This window comes from Gymnogyps californianus, chromosome 1 (assembly GCF_018139145.2).
Source record: "Gymnogyps californianus isolate 813 chromosome 1, ASM1813914v2, whole genome shotgun sequence".
Taxonomy (NCBI): Eukaryota; Metazoa; Chordata; class Aves; order Accipitriformes; family Cathartidae; genus Gymnogyps; species Gymnogyps californianus.
Window position 1 is genome coordinate 151,282,658 of NC_059471.1, and position 24,842 is coordinate 151,307,499.

General features: G+C 47.7%; 1 protein-coding gene across 1 annotated transcript in view; it reads right to left on the bottom strand.

Moving 5' to 3' along the window:
* Positions 1-633: 633 nt before the first annotated feature.
* Positions 634-24,842, bottom strand: part of IQSEC3 (IQ motif and Sec7 domain ArfGEF 3) — a 110,341-nt gene continuing 86,132 nt past the window's right edge. The window contains 9 exon segments of the mRNA XM_050914979.1: positions 634-1,071; positions 3,309-3,352; positions 4,008-4,100; positions 4,888-5,049; positions 7,151-7,250; positions 8,396-8,521; positions 9,393-9,532; positions 11,627-11,793; positions 12,452-12,574. Coding sequence (XP_050770936.1) covers positions 634-1,071; positions 3,309-3,352; positions 4,008-4,100; positions 4,888-5,049; positions 7,151-7,250; positions 8,396-8,521; positions 9,393-9,532; positions 11,627-11,793; positions 12,452-12,574 — 1,393 coding nt within the window.

The window sequence follows — 24,842 nt, forward strand, 5'->3', positions numbered from 1 at the left end:
AGCTCTCGTTCACTCGTGCACTCCTTCGCTTGGAACCGGCTGCTGCAAGGAGATAATACTTGAAGAGCGATGAGGAGAAAGCATGGCAAGTGGTACAAGTTCTCAGCTCCAGCTTAGCAGGCAGCAGCAGTGGTGGCAGGGGGAACTCCACCCCCGGGAGTGCCCCAAGGTCGGTCCTTGGCACGGGTGAGTCCGTTTCTCTCCGAGGCTGGCAAAGTTTTGGGGTGGGTATAAACCTATGGCCAGGTAAATGCAAGGCAGAGAAGGAGGTCAAGGAGTAGCAAACGGAAGACACAGTGCCTAGAAAGCAGCAGGTCATCAAGCCTCTTGGGAACAGGGCAGCAAAGTGCTGCATGGGGACGGCACGAGCACAGGAGGCCAGCTGGGCTGGCAGGGCGTGAGGATGTGTGAGCATGTAGGTTGGCAGTTTCTATAGATGGCTCCTCACAATTAGCATCATCTTGAGGGGAGACAGGGTAAGAGTTAGGTCAGTCGGCTTTTTTTTTTTTCTTTTCTTCTTCTTTTACTAAAAAATAAATCACAAACTAGATCTCTGTAGGCAGAAAGGGTCCCCGGGAGGCGGTGGGGAAGGGAAGCGGGGAAGTCTGTGCTGTTTTGGTGCTGGTGGTGTGGCTACACGAGGCTGCGTGAGCCACTGGAGTACCTGCGCCTCTGAAGCAGGGAGCTAGGGGGGCAATACTGGTGGGGGTGGTTGTAGGGAGGTGGTGGAGGTGGGAGGGGAGGCTGATGGACCAGCTTCATGGGTGTCCCGGGGAGCCCACTGCCCACACCGCGCCAGGGGGTGGAGGTGCAGGAATCAGAGGTGACGTAGCGTGTCAGAGTCTGGTTGAGGGCCGGCTCCATTCGAGCGAGGCACGGCTTGTCCAAGACAATGACTTTGACAATCTGCTGGCACTGTACAAGTGTCCCCGCCGAGGCGGGGTGCGAGGGCACCAGTGCTGTCTCCAGCCGCTCCCGTGGCATGTTAAGACGCGTGCTGGGCTGCATTCCACTCTCGGGCCCCAGGGCGGAGTTGTGCTGGTACGTTTGAAGCCTGTTGTGAATTGACACCTAGTTTAGAAACAGTCAAAGAAGCATTAAATGTTACAAGACTTTACCCATCTGCTGCTACTGGCTGCCCTGAACCCCCCCACCAGTCAGCCTCACATGCATTAAAGCCTTCCCCCCTCAAAAAAACAGAACAGGCACAACCCTCGGCTGCACAGCCCCCCCCCCCAATAGCCCCATCATCCCCATCTAGGCCTAAGTGCCCCTGTCCTTTCCATCGTGTCAAAGGCGGCAGGGCCCACGTTCCCAAATGCAGCGCAACTTTGATTATCCAAACGGCACAGGGAACGCAAATCAACTCTAGGAGTGGAGGCGTCCGCGAATTCTCATGGTAATGAACAGACCTCAGAGGTCATGCCCTTGTCCTCACCAGCAAAAAGGAGAGGGGAACCAGACAGCAAGGTTTCAGATAATCGAGGTTGTACGTTTCAGGAAAATGACAGTAGCTGAATCTGAGATAGAGAGAGACAGAGAGACTCAAGCCTTTCCCAGCTCCCTGCCTTTCTGAGTAGGAAGGTACACCACATGACTGGCTAATCTGTTTACAAAGGAAAAAGCAGAAATCTGACATACTCTAGCAAAAGGCAGCTCCCTCTGATCCATTTGATGGTTTGTCAGTGAAAGGAAATGATTTTCAAAACAAGAAAAAAGAAAGAAAAAATGCCCGTCTAGCTCATACAATGATAAAAGAAATTCATGATGAAATGGCAGCAGATTAGATAATCTCAAAGAAATGGAAATGCTCCTCTGCTGGCAGAGTATTACTTGGGCAGCTGAAAGGGGGAAGGGAAGCAGGAGGTCATCAGGGTCCCCACAGAGAGATGCTGATAATGAGTCAAATAAGGGAGCTCACTGAGTCCAGTTTGAAAAGGAGGAGCTGGCCTGGACTGGAGATCCCTGCGGGGGGAAGCGCAGCAGGAAAACAGTGCTTCCCGAATGGTGGCTGAGGTTATAGTTCCTCCTGGCAAGGACATGGGCGGATGGAGACCCCAAACCAGAGCAAAGTTGCCCTTTCAAAACAGAATGTCAGTCAAGTGAGATACCCTGGGTAGGAAACAAGTGCTTGCAGGTTGGCATGGCTTTTCCAGCTAGGCAGGGGTACAGATGGGCAGATGGGACTGTGTGGGTGCCCTGATGGTCTGGCATGTTGAGCAGCAGCGCCAGCAACTGGGAAGGAGAAGCTGTGGAGTGGCCAAGCTTCCCACCATGCTGGAACAAGGATGAGCTGTCTGTCCCTACTCAAGCATGGAGGTTGCTCAGACTCACTGCACAGCAGGACATAATATTGTATCAATATTTATTCAGGCAGTGGAACATCCCATAGGAAAAACTGGTTGCTGGGCCATGAAGTGCTAATGACATTAGGATACATGGAAGCCATTCTCCACAAGGAAACACTCCTCCCAACAGGAATAGGAAATTGGCTGGGAGAGGCACCTCCCCAGGAAAGGGGTGTCTGCAGGGAAATGGGGTGCTCTTCACGGCAAAGAAGCAGCACCCACTCCCCACAGAGAAGCTGAACTCTTCAAGTAAATAAACTATGACAAGAGGGGAAAGAACTACCCTGGAAAAGGGCAAATTCAGGACAATTGAGATATTCCAGACAGGGAGAGAGTAGGAAGTAGTAGATAAGATTTTCAGTGTGAAGACTGCATTTTCCTGTTTCCTCACAGGCAGTGGGAGTATGGGTGTCTGTGAAGAAACAGGCAACCCACTGGATGCTAGACATCCCTGCAAAGATAGATGTACACAGGACAGCCAAGCTCCCTGCCTAGGAAGGTGAAGCTCTAGGGAAAGTCTCTGATATAGAAAGGCCATGCTTAATCCCCTTCAAGGGGGAATGGAGAGACAGAGCTGCAGAGATTGTGCAGGAAAGCTGGGCTGCGGGGAATTTGCATGTGATGCTGCATGGAGTTAGCATGTCAGGGAAGTCTTTAGTGGGGTTCTCAGTCTCCCCATAAGCAGTGGGGTGGGTTAGTCTACAGCGTTTGGGAGCTTGGTCCATGAGGGATGTTACAGTTATAAAAACGGATTGAAAATGCTTTGAAGTTTAGTTTGGATTTGAAAGTTGTATTACCCGTCCTAGCAGTAACTTTTAATTGTATCTCTGGAAATTGGTAAAATTGTCAGTCTGGCTGGGGAGGCATTGATTAAAACCTGAGAAAAGAAACAACAGAGAATGTGAGAAGAGCTGAAGTGAGAGAGAATTACTTACCTCAGCTGCTCTGCACTCTACTTACCTCCACTGTGCTGTCCGAGACCTTCTCCCCCAAATCCTTCTTGCCTTTGAAATAAAAGAAAAGATCTCACTCATGAGGTCTGTACCTCTATGAGCTGGCCCTCATACTGTGGACTGGAAAGCTAAAGGGAGAGGTGCAGGGCCAAACAAGACTCTTGACTGCAAGAACAAATCCAGACCCTCTTGCAATCTGATAGCTGCTTAGTGGGGTAGGAGGAGGCTCCTTTGGGGTCCTATCCTTAAGTCCTGATCTCAGTGCCATTCTAGTGAGTTGGTAGCCACTCACCTCTGCACTTGATTTTTGCTGGCGTACAAACCACGGTATGAATGGACACAAAGCCTTTGATACAAAGAGGCTGGTTCAAAGTGTTGGTGAAGAGGATGGAGGAAGTTAATAGTGCAGTTACTGTGTTGCATCGGTTCAGGGAAGAAAAAGTGGGCCAGGTTCTCCAGCAGTTACCTATGCTCCATCAGTAATGCCTCCTTGCCAGATGTTACAGCTACAGACTGGGTAATGAGACTTTAATGGCTTTTCTAGGGTATTTGAAGAATGCATATGTTCTCGTATTTCCACTATTTCCCCAAGGCTAAAGGACACAAAACTGAACATTTCTTTTTGCAGTTATTCTCACAGGAATGAATAAGAACACATTTGCAAAGGCAGCACTGCTTGACTAAGAGAAGTTGGGTGTCCTCTCACCTGTTGGAGAGCCTTGCTTAGACTGCAGTTCCATCTGGGCTCCGTTGGTCCTTAATGAGAGAGTCTTTGCCCCTTGCTGTTTCTCGAGCTCCCCTGCAAGACATACGGAAGTGAATGAGGAGAGGGATGGAGGGAAGGACACCAGCACATTGAAGGAGCAATATGGGAAGTCAGCAAGGAGAATTAATGCAAGAAAATCACAAGAGAGTGTCAAGAAGGAAGGGAGAGAGGAACAGCCAAGAAAAAAACAGAACTGGAGAGGACTTGACATGTGGAGGAACTTAAATATCTCCACACGACCTTCTGTGTATGACCTGCATATATACAGAATAGGTTACTGCTGCACAGGAGGGGACCACTGACGCTGAGCTACTTTGGCTCATCAGTTTATACATGGAAAGGCCATCAAAGGCTACATGGACATCTAATCTGTGTAAGACAGGCGACAGAGGGACACAGTACAGACTGCTTGTCCCCTAGATGTTCCTGGAGTGAAGGACAACTCTGCTAAGGCTACTAGACCTGTCTTGTACTTCCCAGCTATCTACAGATCATATTTGCACAGTCAAAGGAGTATGGCATGGCGAAGAGTCTTCTGGGTCTGACAGTCTCAGCTTCGCTATTCCAGGCCACTGTATCATACACCCTGTTTCATAAGCATCATAAGCAGTTAAGTTCTTCCATTTCTCCTGCTGGTGGGTGGTCACAGAGCCTGACTGCTTTTTCACCCTATCGGTGAACACAAGAACAATCCTGTCCAGACTTGTGCTACTCATCCTCTTTCCCCCTGTTCCTGAAGAACCCATTTCCTTTACCCTTTCTCCCTTGTAGACACATGCAGTCATGGCATTGGAGTGTGAATTGTATTAGAGGCCCTTACATTCAATTCGTATCTGCTCCAGCTCTGTCACTTCTGCTATTGACTCTTTCAGATCTTCCACAAACTTCTGCATTTCCTCAGCACCCAGAGCACAGAAGTGTAGTACCTGTTTCTTCTCTGAGCCCGAAACTGGAGTCACCAGTGTGATGCCATGGGGGTAATCTGTAAAGAAGATGTGTCAACAAAATAAAGAGGCAGGCATTCTTGCTGGAGTAGTTATCTTCTTTGGTACCTCTGCAAGACAGAGTTTCCAACATGAGTCCCAAGGAATGGCACACCTAGAGTTTGTCACACTGCAAACTGTGGGAACCTGTGGCATTGCAGCTCTCCAAGGGAACAGAATGGCCAAGCTGCAGCAGCAAGGCAGGTGCCACCAGCACACGGCGCTGCCAAAACCAGAAAACTCTAGCTCTTAGTTACACTTAGTGCAACATCGGCTCTGGGAACCTGAGCACAGAGGTAGGACTGTAAAGGCCTTCTGAATCTGTGGAGGAGTAAACAGTATATATGAGGCCAACAACACTTTTTCTCCTGTGGGAGATGCAGCAGGAGAGGTTGGTTCCTGGAGTCAAAGCCAGAACAGCCATTAACATCCACAGTGGCAGGACTTCTCCCCAGTCTCTACTTCCATGAGCAGAGAACGTGGCAGGGGTGTTACCACAGCATGGGTGGGGAGCTCATTGTGCTGTGCAGAGAGAATGGTAAAGAGAAAGACGTGGGTTTGTAGGTCTCTGCTTAGTACTCCCCAACAGGCAAAACACATGGGAATGTAAATGAAAGGACATGCCCAGAGTGTGAAAATATCACAGCAAAAGGCCTTGTGTTTTAAAGATCAGGTTGGGTGCAGGGAGGTGGTGGCTGGAGATTCAGCCAACAGAAGCAGGAGAACAGGAGTGTGCAGAGAACTTGCTACGCATGTGACTGGACTTTCTCTACCTTTTGCTCAATGGCCAGTGGTTTCAATCCCTTTTCTCCTCCCCTCTCACCTTTCTCTACATTTAATTTCTCTCTTCCCCTGTCCTGCTTTCTCTTCTCCTCCACTCCTCCTGCATCTGCCTGCCTTCCCCACCCTCTTCCGTTATCAGTCTTTACCAAACAAGTCAAAGGACCAACCTGCTATTTGCTGCCAGCCCTCAGCTGCCCCCATTTGTGTCCCAGGCCCCTTTCCCACCCTGTGTCTGTCTCGTTTGTTCAGATCACAAGCTCTTTAGGACATCTGCTTTTCTGTCTCTGCAGGGGATACACAACAGGATGCCTTTGCCAGAAGATCCTTGGGCACTCCCAGGATAGTCACAATACCCCTGAAAGCTGATCCCAGCTCTGATGGTGTCTCCTGGGGATGGATGCTCAGTTATGAATGACTCTTTTGTACATACAGGGATGTGAAAGCCTCTGCATGCTGCAGAGGGTAGGGTGTTGAGAGAGTGGCTCATGCTGCCAACAGGGTAGAGGGAGGATGTAAAAAACTTAGTATAGCCACAGTGCTGCTACAGTCTTTCTTCCTTGCAGCATGTTCTGCAGGTGCTCACAAAAACCCCAGTGGGCATCAGCCATGCTTGCCCGGGGCTGCTGTGCAGCCCCTCTGCCTGCACCAGCAGGAAGCCTGCCTGTTTCTGGAACTCCTCCACTGCACAACCAGCCTCAATCATGACACGTCATGGCTCTATTCCCAGACCATCAAGGTCAGGCTGACTAGGGCTGGCCTCTTGCCATGCTTTGGTGGGTGCTGTTCCAAGGGCTCTGCTTCTGTCTTGGGAAGCTTTCAGCACAGCACAGCATGGCACAGTGTGGGGAGGCGGCAGCAGCACCTGAGCTTTTATCGATGTCAAAGGTAGAGGTGGGAGTTGTGACTTTGGGCATGAGGGGAGAGGGGCTAAAGCTGGCAGCAGCAGTTTTGTCAATGAGGTTCTCCACCTACAGTTGGCTCCTGAGAGCTCAGTGAGATGTATCTGAAGATTGATTCCCTCATTCCTCCCCACTAGTGCTCTCCCTGCCACCATGACAAGACAGATCCTTCAATGAGCTTAAGTTCAGCCCTTCTGCAGGTGCTCAGACCTAGTGAGAGGTACCAGGAGCCTCTTCTCATCACACTGTACCTGCACAGTGATCGCCTCAGCACCAAGCCTCAGTTTTCTCCCCTCCACTTTTAACCCTGATGGTATCTCTCTTCTGATGCAAACTCACACTGGGTGACACAGCCCCTTCCCTCCTTCTCCTTTTCCATGCCAAACCCCTCCAGGTAACCAAGGAGTAATGGACTTACATTCATTCTCAAAGAGATGGAACTGCATCCCTAGCAGGCCAACCGACTTGCAAAATGTGTACGTTGAGGAGCTTTTCTTCTTGGGGCAAAGCTTGAGGATCTGTTGGAGGGAGAGATGCATCATTGGGCAGGGTGCTGGAGAACAGTGAGGCAAGAACAATGCAAACTGCTCAAAGCAAAAAAGCTTTTTGCAAGCTCTGTTAATTGTACATGGGAGTAACACTTGGTAACTGACAGGCTCTTTGCCCAGAAAGCTGCCTGGCATGCTGCACTTGTAACAACACTTCGGAAATTCTGTATGCATAGCCCTGGGGCCCACTCAGCACTCTCTCTCCCAGGGGTGCTGGCTTTTTGATGCCCACATTTCTGACTTTGCAAGGGTAATTCTCTTCACCAACGGCCAGATCAAAAGGCGAAGAGAAGCCTGTCAGAAATACCTTAGAGCTGGTAACAAGAGCATATGTGAATGCTGTGCTGCCCTTGCTCCCTCAGCACTAGTTCTTATGGATCTGATTTATCCCGTGGAGTAGAAGGATAGCAAGGAGCAGACCCTCTCCCCAGGTTCACAACTGTACAAATGGGTGCAGAGGAATAGGTGGGGAAAGCTCTCTTGTCCTCTGCTCCTACAAAAGGATTTGGTTTTAGCCTTGCATTTGCTCCACAGTTTCCTTTTGCCATTAAATTCAGCAGAACTTCCATCTTGTTTGGCCTCCTCCCAGTCTCACTGTACTTCTGCCCTCCCTTGTATCTGTCTGAACGCAGCTGCAAGGTTGCTGGGGCAGGACACTTTTACAAGTACTGTACACATTTGGGGCTCCAGTAAGTAATATCTACTCTCCTACAGCCTTTGCAATGTTAGAAGGCAGTGGTTTTAAAGCATCTGGCAGGAAAGATTTAAAGTGCATGGGAGGGCTCTGTCTACTATAGTACAAACAGACAAAGAAATGAACCTCCCTTTCATGAAATGAACCTCCCTGCTGGCAAAGGCATGAGAGAGAGCAATGACATTGCTTGGATGGCTGTGGGATGTGACAGTTTGTTTTTTCAAGGGTTAGAGGAGTTTCAGATTTGGTAGGTTTTTAACAGTGAAGGATCCAGAGCCGCGTCTTACAATGTTGATGGACCAGGAGATGGTCTGTCCTTAGGACACGGGGAAAATGGATGTTGTGGACTGGTTTTAGATTTCTTTATAGAAATCAGGGCCTGTTTTATCACTGCAGTGCCTAATTGCCACAGCACACTCACCACCAGCAGGTCATTGAAGAGAAAAACTTCCCTCTGGTGAGCTGCCTGCTTCTGCACTTTGTTCACATCAGTCACTTCGTACAAGCGGCTGCAGCAGACTAGCCGGCGATGGGGCACAGACAGAACCTGCAGAAGACCCACAAGAGCATGTAGAGGCTGAGGGAGGTGCCATTGTGGGTGTCCCCCACCCTCAGCCTGCACAACCCTGGCCAGTGACAGTAGCACAAACCAATTCTGCCCACTCTGCCCACCCAAATTGTCTCCTCACCACCACTCCTCACCACCACTTTTCCTGTTGGTGCAACAGCAGAGACAGTTATGCCTTTGCGATCTGCATAAATCAGAGGAGTGGGACAGGCTATAGGCAACCCTCTTGCTCACACATCCTATCTTCATATACCTCTGGCTTCCAATCACTGGGTGACTGATCATCCTCTCTCACCCCACTGAACATCTGCAGGTTTCCTGAGTTTTGACAAATTATTCTGCTCATTTTGAGTAAACAGTATGTATGTTTTTGCATTACAGATCGGTTATTGCTAAAGAAGCTGTCTCTGCATTTGGGGGTCTCTTAATTCCAGCAATCCTTAGGGAACTCATTAGAGACAGATGGGTGAAATTGTTTTCTATCACTTTGCCTTCCGCTTCCTACACCCTCACAAGGCCTGGAAGTTTGAAACACTGCAGAGCTATCACTGGAGCATTGGCAGGTAGGACCTGCATTGGCAGGCAGGACCTGCAATGAGATTCTTGGGCAAACAATTACCGCACCAGATTCTGTAAACTCTGGCCAAGGAGATCCCCCAAAATTAGGAATGAATGAGATGATAGCAAGGAAGAAAGTGTTTGGAGAAAAAGGAGTGAATTCATCAAGACAAGCAAGGAAAGTATTACAGAAGAGGAGTAGGGGCATAGAGAAAAAAGGCAGAAAAGAGGGCAGTGAGGGAGGTGTGGGTGAGAGGGATGAGTGGGTGCCAGCGGGGTTATGGGTGCTCACCGTTTTCATTCCAACTATGGACTTCTCCACTTTGGTGACATAAGTCACATGGTCCTCATTGGATTTTAGCTCTTTCTGCTGAATCCTCTCGTAGATCCCCACCACCAGCTCCCGTGGGATGTCAGCACCGTCATCCACCCCTGCCAAACACAGAAAATGTTGGGCAGGCTAGGCAGGGAGAAAAGGAAAGGGAAGAACCAGTGGTCCCTGACAGGCAACTACTGCCTCTGCACTATGCAGTGCTGGGAAGGCTGAAGTGAAAGAGCAACACTTTGCTTTAGGCTGTCTTCTTTTTTGCTCTAACACACCTAATGCACCAGCAGGAGAGACTGACATCTCTAAGGCCAATGCAGAAGATTTCATTATTCCATTGCTCTGCATGGTGGCTCCTTTCCATATGTTCCCTAAGGTTTTATAGCCACAATTTCACATTCATATATCTTGGGCCACTCAGCAGCAACCCCTGCATTGATTTCATATCATCAGCAGTGCTAGATGTGAAGGAGATCTATGATGGGATTCAGCTGCTCCTCCTGCCAATGCAAGCGTCAGCTCTCCTGTTTGCTTGGTGGCATCCACCATTTTCTTTCTGTGGTGTCTCCTAGGAGTAATACTTTCCTGTTACTCTGTCTGTGATATCTCTGTCTTGGCCCTGTCCCTTTCCTCTTCTACATCTCTTTAGATAACTTTCCAAATTTTGCTGTCTGACCCTTGCAGAGCCTGGCAGAAAAGTTTTCTTTCACCCTTCCCTGAGCCAAACACCAGAAATTAAACTGCCAGTCTTTCCTCTGAACTGAATTCCTTCAGTCATTTTATATGGATTTTCTCTGCTTTCCCTCCAGCTCCCTGGTCTGAGATGTACTACCCTGAGTGATCCAGGTGAGGAACTGCTGAGGAGTGGAGAGACATTGTCATCTCCTGGCTCCCTCATCCATGTCCTTGCAAATGTAGCCTGAATACTCTGTCTTTTTTCAGACACAGGCTGGTGAAGCTACTGGCCTGGGCATTGGCCTGCAGGCGAGTCTGGAATGAACTGTCTCCCCTTGTCTGTAATGGGGTGACATTCACTTGCTCTAGTGAGATGTGGTGTGTTACACACTGGAGGTGAGTGATCCTCATGTTGGCTGAATTCATTGCGATGTGAACTGGCAGATTTTCAAGCAACTCTAAGTGTAAGTTAACATAAAAAAACCTTTTGAGTTAGTGCTGTCAGCTGTAATACCAAAGGGGATGATAGCAGGTATCAGCCCCATTCATTATCTCAGGAAATAACTTGAAAGAGGGCCTCTGTCACATTATACCAGTCTGAAGTGGATGACAAATTGGGGAAGGTGTGGGAGGCTGAGATGACACTTTCTGAACAGCAGTGAGGACAAAGAAACAAGTCAAAGGAACCCACAGAAGTTCAAAATCTAGACAGGGATTTACACTGGAAAAACTTTGAGGGAGGTTCATCTGAATTGCAGATGTGCAGTAAGAGACACTTGGAAGATGGCTGACCTAGGATGACCTTAGGAGTGAACACAGCTGGGAAATTAGAAGAGAATTTGTCTAGACATGATGTCAAAAAGGCCAAACAATACTAAGCTGCATTAGCAGATCTGAAAATAAGGAGGAGGCAGTGGCTCTATATATGAGTATGTTGTGACCACATCTGAAAAAGTGCTTTTAGCAACCTATTACCAAGATGGGAAGGACTGACCTTGAAAAACAGAAGAAAATTGATTTGGGGAACTGATGTATCAGAAATTGCAAAGAGGTAATGTATGCATGAACTCTGTCACGCCTACAGTTACTATAAGTAATTGCAAGCAATTAAGAAAGGGAAGATTTAGCCTGAATAGAAGGAAAATGTGTTCATACATTCAAAGCTACAAGGAGGGGAAGGGCTTGTTTAGCACAATCCAGCAGGGTCTAAGAAGGATGGAGCTGAACAATAGGAAAACGTAATACAATGGACTGCTTCCAAGCAGTGAGATCTATTAAAAGACGAAACCATCTCTCAAGGAAAATGGTTGGTTTCTGAGAAGGCTGGACAGCTTTCTGCAGAAGACAAAGCTTAGATTTTCCCCTTACCCAGCATCCTAGAAGACACCTGAAAGGGCCCTCCATGTCTGGCTCACAGGGAGCAGCAGGAGCCCTGGAGAAATACAGCTCCACTAGGTTTTTGCTGCCTTCACTGAGGCAGAATTTAGAGCAGCAAGAGGGCAAAAAAATCAAACCAGGACCCTCACCTCTCAGATTGCGAATGAAGTCCTCCAGCATCATCTTCCTGTCAGGCTTGATGTTGGGGCTGTACATGTCCGTATTGAGGAGGATGATTGCAAAGGCCAAGATGAAGATCGTGTCCGGGTTGTGAAACTGCTGGACCACATCTGGGTTACACATGCAGTACCTCTGGCTGCAGCAGGAGGGATGCACACACTTAACATGGAACATGGGAGTCCTCTGCTCCAGGGTGGCAATAGCTTCATCACAAGTGGATCAAATTCCTCCTTTCACTCCACCTCTCACACAAATGAGAAGGAACTGACTGCTCTCTGAAGGCAAATTTACCCACCAATGGCTGAAGTAGGCCACTGAAACTTCAGCCTTCTTGTCCTCAAGAACCAAAAGAGCAAGTGAGACTAGAGAGGACTACTCAGACTGCTGTCACTATGTAAGGGTAATATAGGAGGTGTCTACTCCAGCCTGCCTTGCTAAGGGCAAAGCACTCCTCTGGATGCACCAAGGGAGTAACCCAGCACCCCTGCAAGCCCCAGTGCTGCTCCTTCTGTGAGTCACCAATGAACGGTGAGTTCCTTGCTGGCAGACATGTCAGGACTGGCCTCACTCTGGCCCTTTGTGCCCTTCATGCCACTGAACATCTGACAAGGACATGGCTCTGCCGCAGCAGTGGCACAGAGGACTCCGTGTTTCAGAAGCCCCTCCATGACCACCTTCTTTGGAAGGGAGGTCCCTGGCCATTCACTCCATGGCTGCTGCATGTTTTCTGCCTTGGGTGTATTCTCTGCTTCCACCTGGTTGCAGCAGTGGGGCTGGAGGGCTCATTCTCTTACCTGAAAGCCTCAATTAGCCGCTCGACCTTCTGCGCCTCCCCCTGCACGCGGATGTGGGCCTGGAATTTCCGCAGGGCTTCGTCCAGCTCCATGCCTGAGAAGTCCATCTCATCCACCACACAGCTGTGGGAGAGGGACACAGCCTTCATCAGCACCCCCTCCCATGGAGGACACCAGGTAGGCTCCTTCACTGCGGTGCCAAGGCTCAGTCCCCAAGGGAAATACCATGGGAGAGGCCCTGAGACATCACTACAGCTGCCCAGATCATACTTAAAATGGGCAGTAATTTCAGACAAGTGATTCCTGCATTCTACAGCAGGTGAGCAATTCTTGTGCCTAACCATATGTCCTGGTTTCGGCTGGGACAGAGTTAACTTTCTTTTTAGTAGCTGGTATAGTGCTGTGTTTTGGATTTAGTGTGAGAATGATGTTGATAACACTCTGATGTTTTAGTTGTTGCTAAGTAGCGCTTATCTTAAGCCAAGGACTTTTCAGTTTCTCATGCTCTGCCAGCAAGCAGGTGGGCAAGGAGCTGGGAGGGAGCAGAGCCGGGGCAGCTGACCTGAACTAGCCAAAGAGGTATTCCATACCATGGAACGTCATGCCCAGTATATAAACAGGGGGGAGCTGGCCGGGAGGCGCGGATCGCGGTTCGGGAACTAACTGAGCATCGGTCAGCGGGTGGTGAGCAATTGCATTGTGCATCACTGGTTTTTTTCTTCCCCCCCCCTTCTTTTGTTGCATTCCTTTTCATTACTATTATTATTATATTTCATTATTACTATTGTTAGTATTATATTTTACTTTAGTTATTAAACTGTTCTTATCTCAACCCACGAGTTTTACTTTTTTTTTCCTTTGCTTTCCTCCTCCTCACCCCACTGGGAGGGGGAGGGGGAAGCGGCTGCGTGGTGCTTAGTTGCTGACTGGGGTTAAACCACGACAGCCTTTTTGGCGCCCAACGTGGGGCACGAAGGGTTGAGATAACGACAGATCTGATCAGAGTGTGTTAAAACAAACTTGTTATAAGTATTCATTATATTGGTTTGATAGTTACTGGTTACAATGTGGGTTCGTTTGCTCTCAAAGTTGGTGTTGTGGTTCTTGAAATTGCGTTATGTAATGCCCTACTTGCAGTATATGCTCCCTGTTGTGCTGTTTATCATCGGTGGGAACCGGGCTAGAGTTATCACGTTGTTGTTGTTTGTAACACTGGTTTATGATATGATAGAAGTGCAAGCCGTGAAACTAATCGGGTGTTTGTACTCGGCATTGTTGTCACCTCTGTACTTCGGGAGCTGCCTATGGGAGACTATTAATAATTGTACCTTTTACCTTTTCTCCTCTGGGAACCAATCTGTGGAGGAGAGATCTCCGTACTTCGGGTGCTATCTCCTAGAGAATATTAATAACTGCACTTTCTACCTTTTCTCCTCGGGGAGCCAACCTATTGGGGAGACATCTTCCCACATCTTCCTTTTCTTTACCAGGTTAATTGCAATAGCATTGAAGGAGTTTGTAAATTTTGAATATCCTTGGGATGTTGAACTTAGTATGGTCGTACTGCTAGGAATCAGCCTGTTCCTGAATGTGATTCAGATCTTGCCTAGGGTTAAACAACTATTTAAAAATACCACCCAGAGATCAGCTCCCATGACTGCAGCTACTTCAACTCTGGTGACAGGCACTACGGCTACTCAAACTCTGGCGACAGGCACTACGGCTACTCAAACTCTGGCGACAGGCACTACGGCTACTCAAACTCTGGCGACAGGCACTACGGCTACTCAAACTCTGGCGACAGGCACTACGGCTACTCTAATCCCTATGACAAGCGCTGTGGCTACTCAAACCCCAGCAACAGGCACTGTGGCTACTCAAACTCTGGCGACAGCTACTGCAGCTACTCTAATCCCTATGACAAGCGCTGTGGCTACTCAAACCCCAGCAACAGGCACTGTGGCTACTCAAACTCTGGCGACAGCTACTGCAGCTACTCTAATCCCTATGACAAGCACTGTGGCTATTCAAACCCCAGCAACAGGCACTGTGGCAACTCAAACCTTGGCGATGGATGATGCAGCTGAACTAGAGGATCAACCGGTGCCAATATCAATCGCCCCTATACAGAAGAGGAAATATACAAAAAAATCAGCTCGCTTAGCGAAGGATGAAGGTGAAGCAGGGCCATCACGAGAACAGGAGGAAGAGGCAGAACCGGAGATAATCACCCGGTCACTATCCCCGAGTGAGCTGCGAGATATGCGAAAAGACTTCAGCCGTCATCCAGGCGAGCACATTATCACCTGGCTGCTCCGATGCTGGGATAATGGGGCAAGTAGCTTGGAATTAGAGGGTAAGGAAGCCAAGCAATTGGGATCCCTTTCTAGGGAAGGGGGCATTGACAAGGCGATTGGGAAAAAGCCACAAGCCCTCAGCCTCTGGAGGCGACTTCTATCGGGCGTGAGGGAAAGGTATCCCTTCAAAGAAGATGTTGTATGTCAGCCAGGCAAGTGGACCACCATGGAGAAAGGTATCCAGTACCTGAGGGAATTAGCCGTGCGGGAGATGGTTTATTATGACCCAGACGATGGGCAGTTACCCACAGATCCAGATGAAGTCCAATGTTCACGACCCATGTGGCGGAAGTTTGTACGAAGTACACCATCATCGTATGCCAGTGCATTGGCAGTAGTGGACTGGAAAGATGAGGAGGGACCAACAATAGATGAATTGGCTCGCCGACTTCGGCAATACGAAGAAAGTCTCTCTTCCTCCCTCGTCGCGGCTGTGGAGAAACTGCCAGACACGCTAGCCGAGAAATGGTCCCAAGAGTTCCAGCGATTTGAGGATAAGTTCTGCCTTCCACCTGTACGGACCAATACCTCAGCTATTAGGAGAAGGTATTCTTCTGGGCAAGAGAGAAGAGAGAGAAGGTATATACCACGGGGTACCCTGTGGTTTTACCTGCTTGACCACGGAGAGGATATGAGAAAGTGGGATGGAAAACCTACCTTAGTCCTAGATGCACGGGTACGGGAATTGCGAGGAAAAACAACTACAAATGAGGGTTCTTCCAGGAAAATGGTTGCTTCAGCCTCCAGTGAGCACTGCGAGCGGTGTGGCCGACAAAGTGGAAGGGCTGATCTTACTCTTGATTCTATGAAAAGGAATTCTAATCCATTTTTACAAGTGAGTGGAGAATCCTATGACCAGTACTAGAGGGGCCCTGCCTCCAGCCAGGCGGAGGAGAGGGACAACCGGGTTTACTGGACTGTGTGGATTCGATGGCCTGGCACATCAGATCCACAGGAGTATAAAGCTCTAGTAGACACCGGTGCACAGTGTACTTTAATGCCATCAAGCTATAAAGGGGTAGAAGCTATTTGTATTTCTGGGGTGACAGGGGGATCTCAACAGTTAACTGTATTGGAGGCTGAAATAAGCCTAACTGGGAATGAGTGGCAAAAACATCCCATTGTGACTGGTCCGGAGGCTCCATGTATTCTTGGCATAGATTATCTCAGGAGGGGGTATTTCAAGGACCCGAAAGGGTACCGGTGGGCCTTTGGTATAGCTGCCTTGGAGACAGAGGGAATTGAACAGTTGTCCACCTTGCCCGGACTCTCTGAGGACCCTTCGGTTGTGGGGTTGCTGAGGGTCGAAGAACAACAGGTGCCAATCGCTACCACAAGGGTGCACCGGCGGCAATATCGCACCAACCGAGACTCCCTGATTCCCATCCATACGCTGATTCGTCAACTGGAGAGCCAAGGAGTAATCAGCAGGACTCGCTCACCCTTTAACAGCCCCATTTGGCCAGTGCGAAAGTCTAATGGAGAATGGAGACTAACAGTGGACTATCGTGGCCTGAATGAAGTCACACCACCGCTGAGTGCTGCTGTGCCAGACATGCTAGAACTTCAATATGAACTGGAGTCAAAAGCAGCCAAGTGGTACGCCACAATTGATATTGCCAATGCATTTTTCTCAATCCCTTTGGCAGCAGAGTGCCGGCCACAGTTTGCTTTCACTTGGAGGGGCGTCCAGTACACCTGGAATCGACTGCCCCAGGGGTGGAAACACAGCCCCACCATTTGCCATGGACTAATCCAAAATGCACTGGAAAAAGGTGGAGCTCCAGAACACCTGCAGTACATTGATGACATCATCGTATGGGGCAACACAGCAGAAGAAGTTTTTGAGAAAGGGGAGAAAATAATCCAAATTCTTCTGAAAGCCGGTTTTTGCCATAAAACAGAGTAAGGTAAAGGGACCCGCACAGGAGATTCAGTTTTTAGGAATAAAATGGCAAGACGGACGTCGTCACATCCCAATGGATGTGATCAACAAAATAGCAGCTATGTCTCCACCAACTAGTAAACAGGAAACACAAGCTTTCTTAGGTGTTGTAGGTTTTTGGAGAATGCATATTCCAAATTATAGTATGATTGTAAGCCCTCTCTATCAAGTGACCCGGAAGAAGAACGATTTTAAATGGGGCCCTGAGCAACAACAAGCCTTTGAACAGATTAAACGGGAGATAGTTCATGCAGTAGCCCTTGGGCCGGTCCGGGCAGGACCAGATGTTAAAAATGTGCTCTACACCGCAGCCGGGGAGAATGGCCCTACCTGGAGTCTCTGGCAGAGAGCACCTGGGGAGACCCGAGGTCGACCTCTAGGGTTTTGGAGTCGGGGATATCGAGGATCTGAGGCCCGCTATACTCCAACTGAAAAGGAGATATTAGCAGCATATGAAGGAGTTCGAGCTGCTTCAGAAGTGGTTGGTACTGAAACACAGCTCCTCTTAGCACCCCGACTGCCAGTGCTAGGCTGGATGTTCAAAGGGAAGGTCCCTTCTACACATCATGCAACTGATGCTACGTGGAGTAAGTGGATTGCACTGATCACACAACGAAGTCGAGTAGGAAACCCCAGTCGCCCAGGAATTCTGGAAGTGATCACAGACTGGCCAGAAGGCAAAGATTTTGGAATATCACCAGAGGAGGAGGTAACGCGTGCTGAAGAGGCCCCACTGTATAATAAACTGCCAGAAAATGAGAGGCAATATGCCCTGTTCACTGATGGGTCCTGTCGCATTGTAGGAAAGCATCGGAGGTGGAAGGCGGCTGTATGGAGTCCTATACGACAAGTTGCAGAAACTGCAGAAGGAAAAGGTGAATCAAGTCAGTTTGCAGAGGTGAAAGCCATCCAGCTGGCTTTAGACATTGCTGAACGAGAAAAATGGCCAATACTTTATCTCTATACTGACTCATGGATGGTGGCAAATGCTCTGTGGGGGTGGTTGCAGCAATGGAAGCGGAGTAATTGGCAACGCAGAGGTAAACCCATCTGGGCTGCTGCATTGTGGCAAGATATTGCTGCCCGGCTAGAGAATCTGGTTGTGAAAGTACGTCACGTAGATGCTCATGTACCTAAGAGCCGGGCCACTGAGGAACATCAAAACAATCAACAGGTAGACAAGGCTGCTAGGATTGAAGTAGCTCAGGTAGATCTGGATTGGCAGCATAAGGGTGAATTATTCATGGCTCGGTGGGCCCACGACACCTCAGGCCATCAGGGAAGAGATGCAACATATAGATGGGCTCGCGATCGAGGGGTGGACCTGACCATGGACACTATTGCACAGGTCATCCATGAATGTGAAACATGCGCTGCAATTAAGCAAGCCAAGCGGTTAAAGCCTCTTTGGTATGGAGGACGATGGCTGAAATACAGATATGGAGAGGCCTGGCAGATTGACTATATCACACTCCCACAAACCCGTCAAGGCAAGCGTTATGTGCTTACGATGGTGGAAGCAACCACTGGCTGGCTGGAAACATATCCCGTGCCCCATGCCACCGCCCGGAACACTATCTTGGGCCTCGAGAAGCAAATCTTATGGCGACACGGTACCCCAGAAAGAATTGAGTCAGACAACGGGACTCATTTCCGGAACAATCTCATAGATACCTGGGCCAAAGAGCACGGAATTGAGTGGGTGTATCACATCCCCTATCATGCACCAGCCTCTGGGAAAATTGAGCGATACAATGGACTGTTAAAGACTACATTGAGAGCAATGGGTGGTGGAACTTTCAAACATTGGGATACACATCTAGCAAAGGCCACCTGGTTAGTCAACACTAGAGGATCTGCCAATCGAGCTGGCCCTGCCCAATCAGAACTTTTACGTACTGTAGAAGGGGATAAGGTCCCTGTAGTGCACATAAAAAATATGCTAGGAAAAACAGTTTGGGTTACTCCTGCCTCAGGCAAAGGCAAACCCATTCGTGGGATTGCTTTTGCTCAAGGGCCTGGGTGCACTTGGTGGGTGATGCGGAAGGACGGGGAAGTCCGATGTGTGCCTCAAGGGGATTTGATTTTAGGTGAGAACAGCCAATAGATTGAATTGTATGCTATTAATTGCTATATAATCCTGCCACTGTATGTCATCATTATTATAATTATTATGTGCTATATTAATGGTATTATAGTAAGAATTACTTAGATTAATGAAGAATGAACTTTGACAAAGCTGAGTGAAGTGCAGCAGGGATGGAACCAGGACTGACTGCAGCATGCAACAATCCGACACCACACACCATCCTCCTGCTGCGCCCAATGTCACCTGCCTGCCACATCACACCGAAGCCCAATCCTGTTCTACCAACTGAGCGGACTTTGCATCATCCCTCCTGCCCAGACAGACTGTTACGATAGATGGAGCTCAAAGTCATGGACTGAATGAACTCAATACACATTTGATAGAGATGGCCCATAGATCGCGGGAATGATATCTATACGTATATATTAAAGACAGGAAAGGTGATGGTGATTAATTGGAAATGTATTGGAAAGTGTGGGATCTGGGCATAACGTAAATGGTATAGAATAAGGGGTGGATATTGTCCTGGTTTCGGCTGGGACAGAGTTAACTTTCTTTTTAGTAGCTGGTATAGTGCTGTGTTTTGGATTTAGTGTGAGAATGATGTTGATAACACTCTGATGTTTTAGTTGTTGCTAAGTAGCGCTTATCTTAAGCCAAGGACTTTTCAGTTTCTCATGCTCTGCCAGCAAGCAGGTGGGCAAGGAGCTGGGAGGGAGCAGAGCCGGGGCAGCTGACCTGAACTAGCCAAAGAGGTATTCCATACCATGGAACGTCATGCCCAGTATATAAACAGGGGGGAGCTGGCCGGGAGGCGCGGATCGCGGTTCGGGAACTAACTGAGCATCGGTCAGCGGGTGGTGAGCAATTGCATTGTGCATCACTGGTTTTTTTCTTCCCCCCCCTTCTTTTGTTGCATTCCTTTTCATTACTATTATTATTATATTTCATTATTACTATTGTTAGTATTATATTTTACTTTAGTTATTAAACTGTTCTTATCTCAACCCACGAGTTTTACTTTTTTTTTCCTTTGCTTTCCTCCTCCTCACCCCACTGGGAGGGGGAGGGGGAAGCGGCTGCGTGGTGCTTAGTTGCTGACTGGGGTTAAACCACGACACCATATATATATATGTGCGTGTGTATATACACCATGATGTGTATATATATATCATACCATATACAGCATATACATTTAAATATACATATAAGGAGAAAGTGTATATATATGTATTGATATTTATCTGTATCTATACAGATACAGATATCTAGACATCTATATTGACATAGATATTTAGACACCTCTATCAATACCAATATCAATATAGATATTGATCCATCTATTTCTGCCTTTCCTATAATCTGGTAATCCTTCACACATCATCCGTTCCTCCCTCCCTCTCAGCACATGCACTTGTTCACTACCCGCTTATCTGTCCTTCTCTTATCTCTATTCACTGGGCTGTTCCTGCACTTGTCCTCTCCTCACCTTTCATTCTGTCCAGTATACATCCCCATTTGCAACCTGTACCTTCTTCACCGCTCTTCACTCCCACCCAACCACTGCGGCAACAACGTTCATTATGTCTTTAAAGACCAGAGCCAGCTCAGAGAAAATAGGAAATGGAAGCTGTTGTACAGAAATAACATTGCAACATCAGCTGGCTTGTAACATCAAGGCTGGGTAAAACTCTGCCTGTGTAGTCAAACACCAGGAGTCCCCAACAATTCATTCTGTCCAAATCCCTATTCATTTTATACATTTCTACCCATTCCACACAATCTTTTCCATTTCCACCATACTTCACTGCCATGCTTCCCTGTTATCTGCTGGAAATCCTTCACCTCATACATCTGATATCACTTTTCCTTTCACAGTGATGCATTGCACACTGGTAATTCATAGCCAATTTAGATACCCAAAGAAGGGAATGCCACCTCTCTTGTTTCCCACTAAAGCATTCTCAGCTTATAAAAGTCCTACTGTTAGTCTCCAAAACCTGCTACTACAGTTCTTGCTGTCTGTATTAGTCAAATAATCTAGTTCTTCTTATTCTTACTGCATGATATTTTGGTCATTTGTAATGACACCACCTTCCCCATGTGGCTTCAGCACATTTTGTTAGCATATTCCTACCTTTTGTGTCCAGGTCGTTACTGAAAGCATTAATCAAAAGAGTAGACTCAGAAAACTCTGCTCATAACCTCCCTTAGGTCCAACTTCCCATTTCAGCAGAGCATGTAGGCACTAATGTCTGCATCAGCCAATTCTCTCCCCCGTTTATGATTCCTCTGCTAATTTCTCTCTCTTCCACTCTCAAGTAACAATTTCTCATGTCAAATGCTATGCTGAAGTATAGAATTACCTTCTACATGTCCCTTGTCTAGAAAACCAGTTATTTTAACAAAGACAGACATTTAATTAATCTGCTCTCCACTGGCTTTGCTATGTACCATTTACCTTCCTGTCTGCCATTATTCTTTCCCATAAATAAATTTTCAAAGCTGACATTCTATCTGACTGACCAAGAAATTCACAGGTGTCAAAATCCCATTTTCTTTAAGCCTTCCTTAAATACAAAGTTACTAATTTGCTAATCTTCAGTCATGTGGCACCACCTTGACCTTACAAGTGTATTAAAAATTCAAGGACTTCTTATTTTCCGCTTCTATATACCTTGGATGCTAATTCTATCTCCCCCTCCCCCCATTTATTTCATCCTCAATACAGTGTTTGGTTTGCTTTCTCATGTTGTAGAGAATAAACTGACCCCAAATTTAAGGTTAGGAGGAAATTTTCCCCAAGACAGGCTATCTGGGACTGTATGAGGAGTGGTACAGGGAAAATAGAGGGGGAGGGGATTAGCTCTCTTCTGGATCCTTCCATTTCCTAGGATTATCTGGAAATTTTACCAAACAAACCTCTGCTAATAACGGCATGTATTGTCACCAGTTTCTTCTTCTTTCTTTCTGTGATAAACTGGAGATGTGTCTGTTGGTCTTTTCTACAGTGCTGCAGTTTGCTGTAGGCTGTTGGGAAGTGTTTTGTGAGCTAGGCTGTTGAATGCCATGTGCAGCCTTGCTAGAATAAAAATCTATTGCATGATGTCTCAGATGGGTGAGGAACAGGGTTCAAATGCTCAGAGACCTCTCTCCAGTCCTCCATTCCCCTATTGATTCAAGAGTTGAGATATCATTGCTTAACTGGAGTGACACCCACAGAATAACTTACCAAGAGCGCTGGCTGAACACAGAGTATTCAGTATCTTCTAAGGTTGGAGTCGTTACAACCTCAACTAGGAAATGTGGGATCTTTCCCTGCACAAACTCCATATAATCAAAATGTAGGAACAACTGGTGAGGAGCAAGGGCAGAGAATCAATGGGGCTGCTCTCATAGGAAATCTTACACAAAATCTTTTTTTTCCTCTCCAAGATGTGGACTGCAGAAACACTCACAAATGGTTTCGGGCAACAGTAAAAACTTCCTCCACTTCCTCTTTCCTTTGTTATTTTTATTTTTCTCATACTTATACTCACATGTCCCTTGGGTTGACATCAAGGCATTCTGCTTCTTGGAATTTATCTTTGATAGTAAGAAAAGTTTTTCTCTGGTTAGTTGTTATTGTGTTCACAGCTGCAACCACCTCTGCAGTTGGACTTCTTTTATTATTTTTTAATCCTTTCCAGTGCGTGATGTTTCTCAGCATTGACCCCAATGATTTTGCTGTTATTGTCTGCTTCCAGAGATGTGACAGCAGAGTCCTCGCACACACCAGTGAGACCTGCTGAGGTCACCCTAGTAACCCCAATCCACCAGCATTAAATCATGTATCTTTTGCTCCCTCCCTCATTGATCAATCCTTCCCCCTCCACAGAGGCTGCTCTAACATGTCCTCCCCTTTGTGTACAACCTCAAATAATAAAGTCAATGCCCTTGATACAGAAAGCATCAAGCCTTTATTAGGACAAGTAGGACAAGGCAGCTGTTCATAGCTCTTTTCAAACTCAAACAGGCATTGCTACATGAGTTATGCTCAGCTTCTCCTTTGAGAGTTTCTTTTACAGACTGACAGATGCAGGTTTACTTTGTAAATTCTAAGATGAACTCCTGGGAGTCCCTTCCATTTGTTTCTCAGCCCAAAGAAGGGTGCCCCCCATCCTGCCTCCTGAGAAAAGTTGACCAGGCAGAAAGGACAGGTTAGGAAGAAAGTTTGACTCAAGCAAAGTCAGCCTGAGCTTGCATTTGATTTATCTGACAAAGCCTGTGCCAAAGGCCTGAGGAATAGCTCCTAGAGGAGCCATCAGCTATGCTGCTACTTTCTGCTGCTAGACAGAAAGAAAGAATGGTGGATCATAGTTGTCTGATACTTTTTGTGAGCAAATTTGACACAGCAAAGTCCATTCAAAGAGATAAAAAGCCTTGTGCCATGGGGCTGCCATGTTCCTGCTCCTCTTCTGTGTGGCTACAAGTTTTGCTGCCTTGCCTGACCTCAGATTCCCATACAGACTCCTGTTAACTTTCCGAATGCACTGTGTCAGAGCTCCCCTGAAATCCAATGCAACTTTTCTTTGTGAAACCAGAGCAAAGAGGTCTTTTCTTTCCAAGGTAGAGACCCTGGAAGATGACATAGGATATCTTGGCAAGTATACTGCAAAAAGTACATTGATCTCATCAGCCTCCAGAGCTGCAATGTAAAAGGCAATGTAACCGCATGCATGAGGGGGTTGTCTCTCCCCAGAACTGGATTTGCCAGTGTAAGAGACAAAGGTTGAGCTGAGAGCGGATGGCTCTCTGCATCCAAGGAATAAACCAGCAGCTTAAGTGCATGTGCCAAAACAGTGCTGAGTTCATTTTTCCACAAACAGCAGAACGCTTGTGAGATGCCTATTCCAGGACCACCAGGAGGCCTGAAGGATAACGAAGCAGAGGCAGAGTAATCACCTTATAAAATCTTCTCCTGTTTCAACTCCTTCCTCCCCACGGACTTGCAACAAGCCACGTAAATTGAGCTCACAGTGCATCCAGAGATGCATTTAGCCCAGTACCCGCAGGGATAGGACTTTGGATGTTTGGATCATGTTGCTGAAGTGAGCAGGAAAAGTGCTGACACCTTGCCTCATAAACAAGGTGGTGGAGTTTGAGGGCTCTTGTGCCACCTGTATGCATGGGGAGCTTGGTCTGTCCTGAGGCACTTGGCAGACAGGCACCTCAAAACTGCAGAGAACTGCATGCCAGGTGACAGGTGACAAGATCAAAGGGTGGGCTCCTAGTTGGATCATTTTGCTCAACTATTACCTCTGTGGCAGCCATACTGCCTCCTAGGCTGCAGGGCACAGATCACCCCAAAAGGGGGTGGACATAGTGGCATCAGAGCTGTGAGGATTTAGCACAGGGCTAAGCATGGCAAAAAAGCCTTGTGATGAAAGGGTTCAGTGAAGGCAGGAAGCAGCTGTATCGTGTGGGGCTGGGATCTGCTCGCCCAAGTGTAATGACCTATTTTCCAGCTTTTCCGCTCAGGTGACAATGCAGCAGGAGCTGGGCTGCAGCTAAAAGCATCTGTAATGAACCTGCAGCCCACAATCAGGGAGGGAGCAAGGGGGGAGGCAGCCAGGTGGAAAGTTTAAAACCACAAGGCACAAAGATATTAATAAAAAACATCCCTCTTCTCAGCTTCCCTAACCCTATGAGCTTTCTGAAGATGATCCAGGCTTAGGGTGGACTGCAGAGGAAGACCTCAGCTCCCAGGGAGGCGGCTGCCCTGCACATGTTAACTGAGGCTTACAGAAAGAAGAGTGAGCAGGACTCACTGATTCCTTGCACCAGCAGGCACGGGCATGTGTCCCAATCCTGCCTTCCATGACCTCCTTATGCGAGGGTAGTCTCTACAATGGAGACCACAGCCCACACCAGTCTTCCCTTTTCTGGAGGATGCTGCACTACATGTATTGCCTGTTTATTTCTTGGGCTGAGTCATGCCTACTTGCCCTCCCAGGGCTG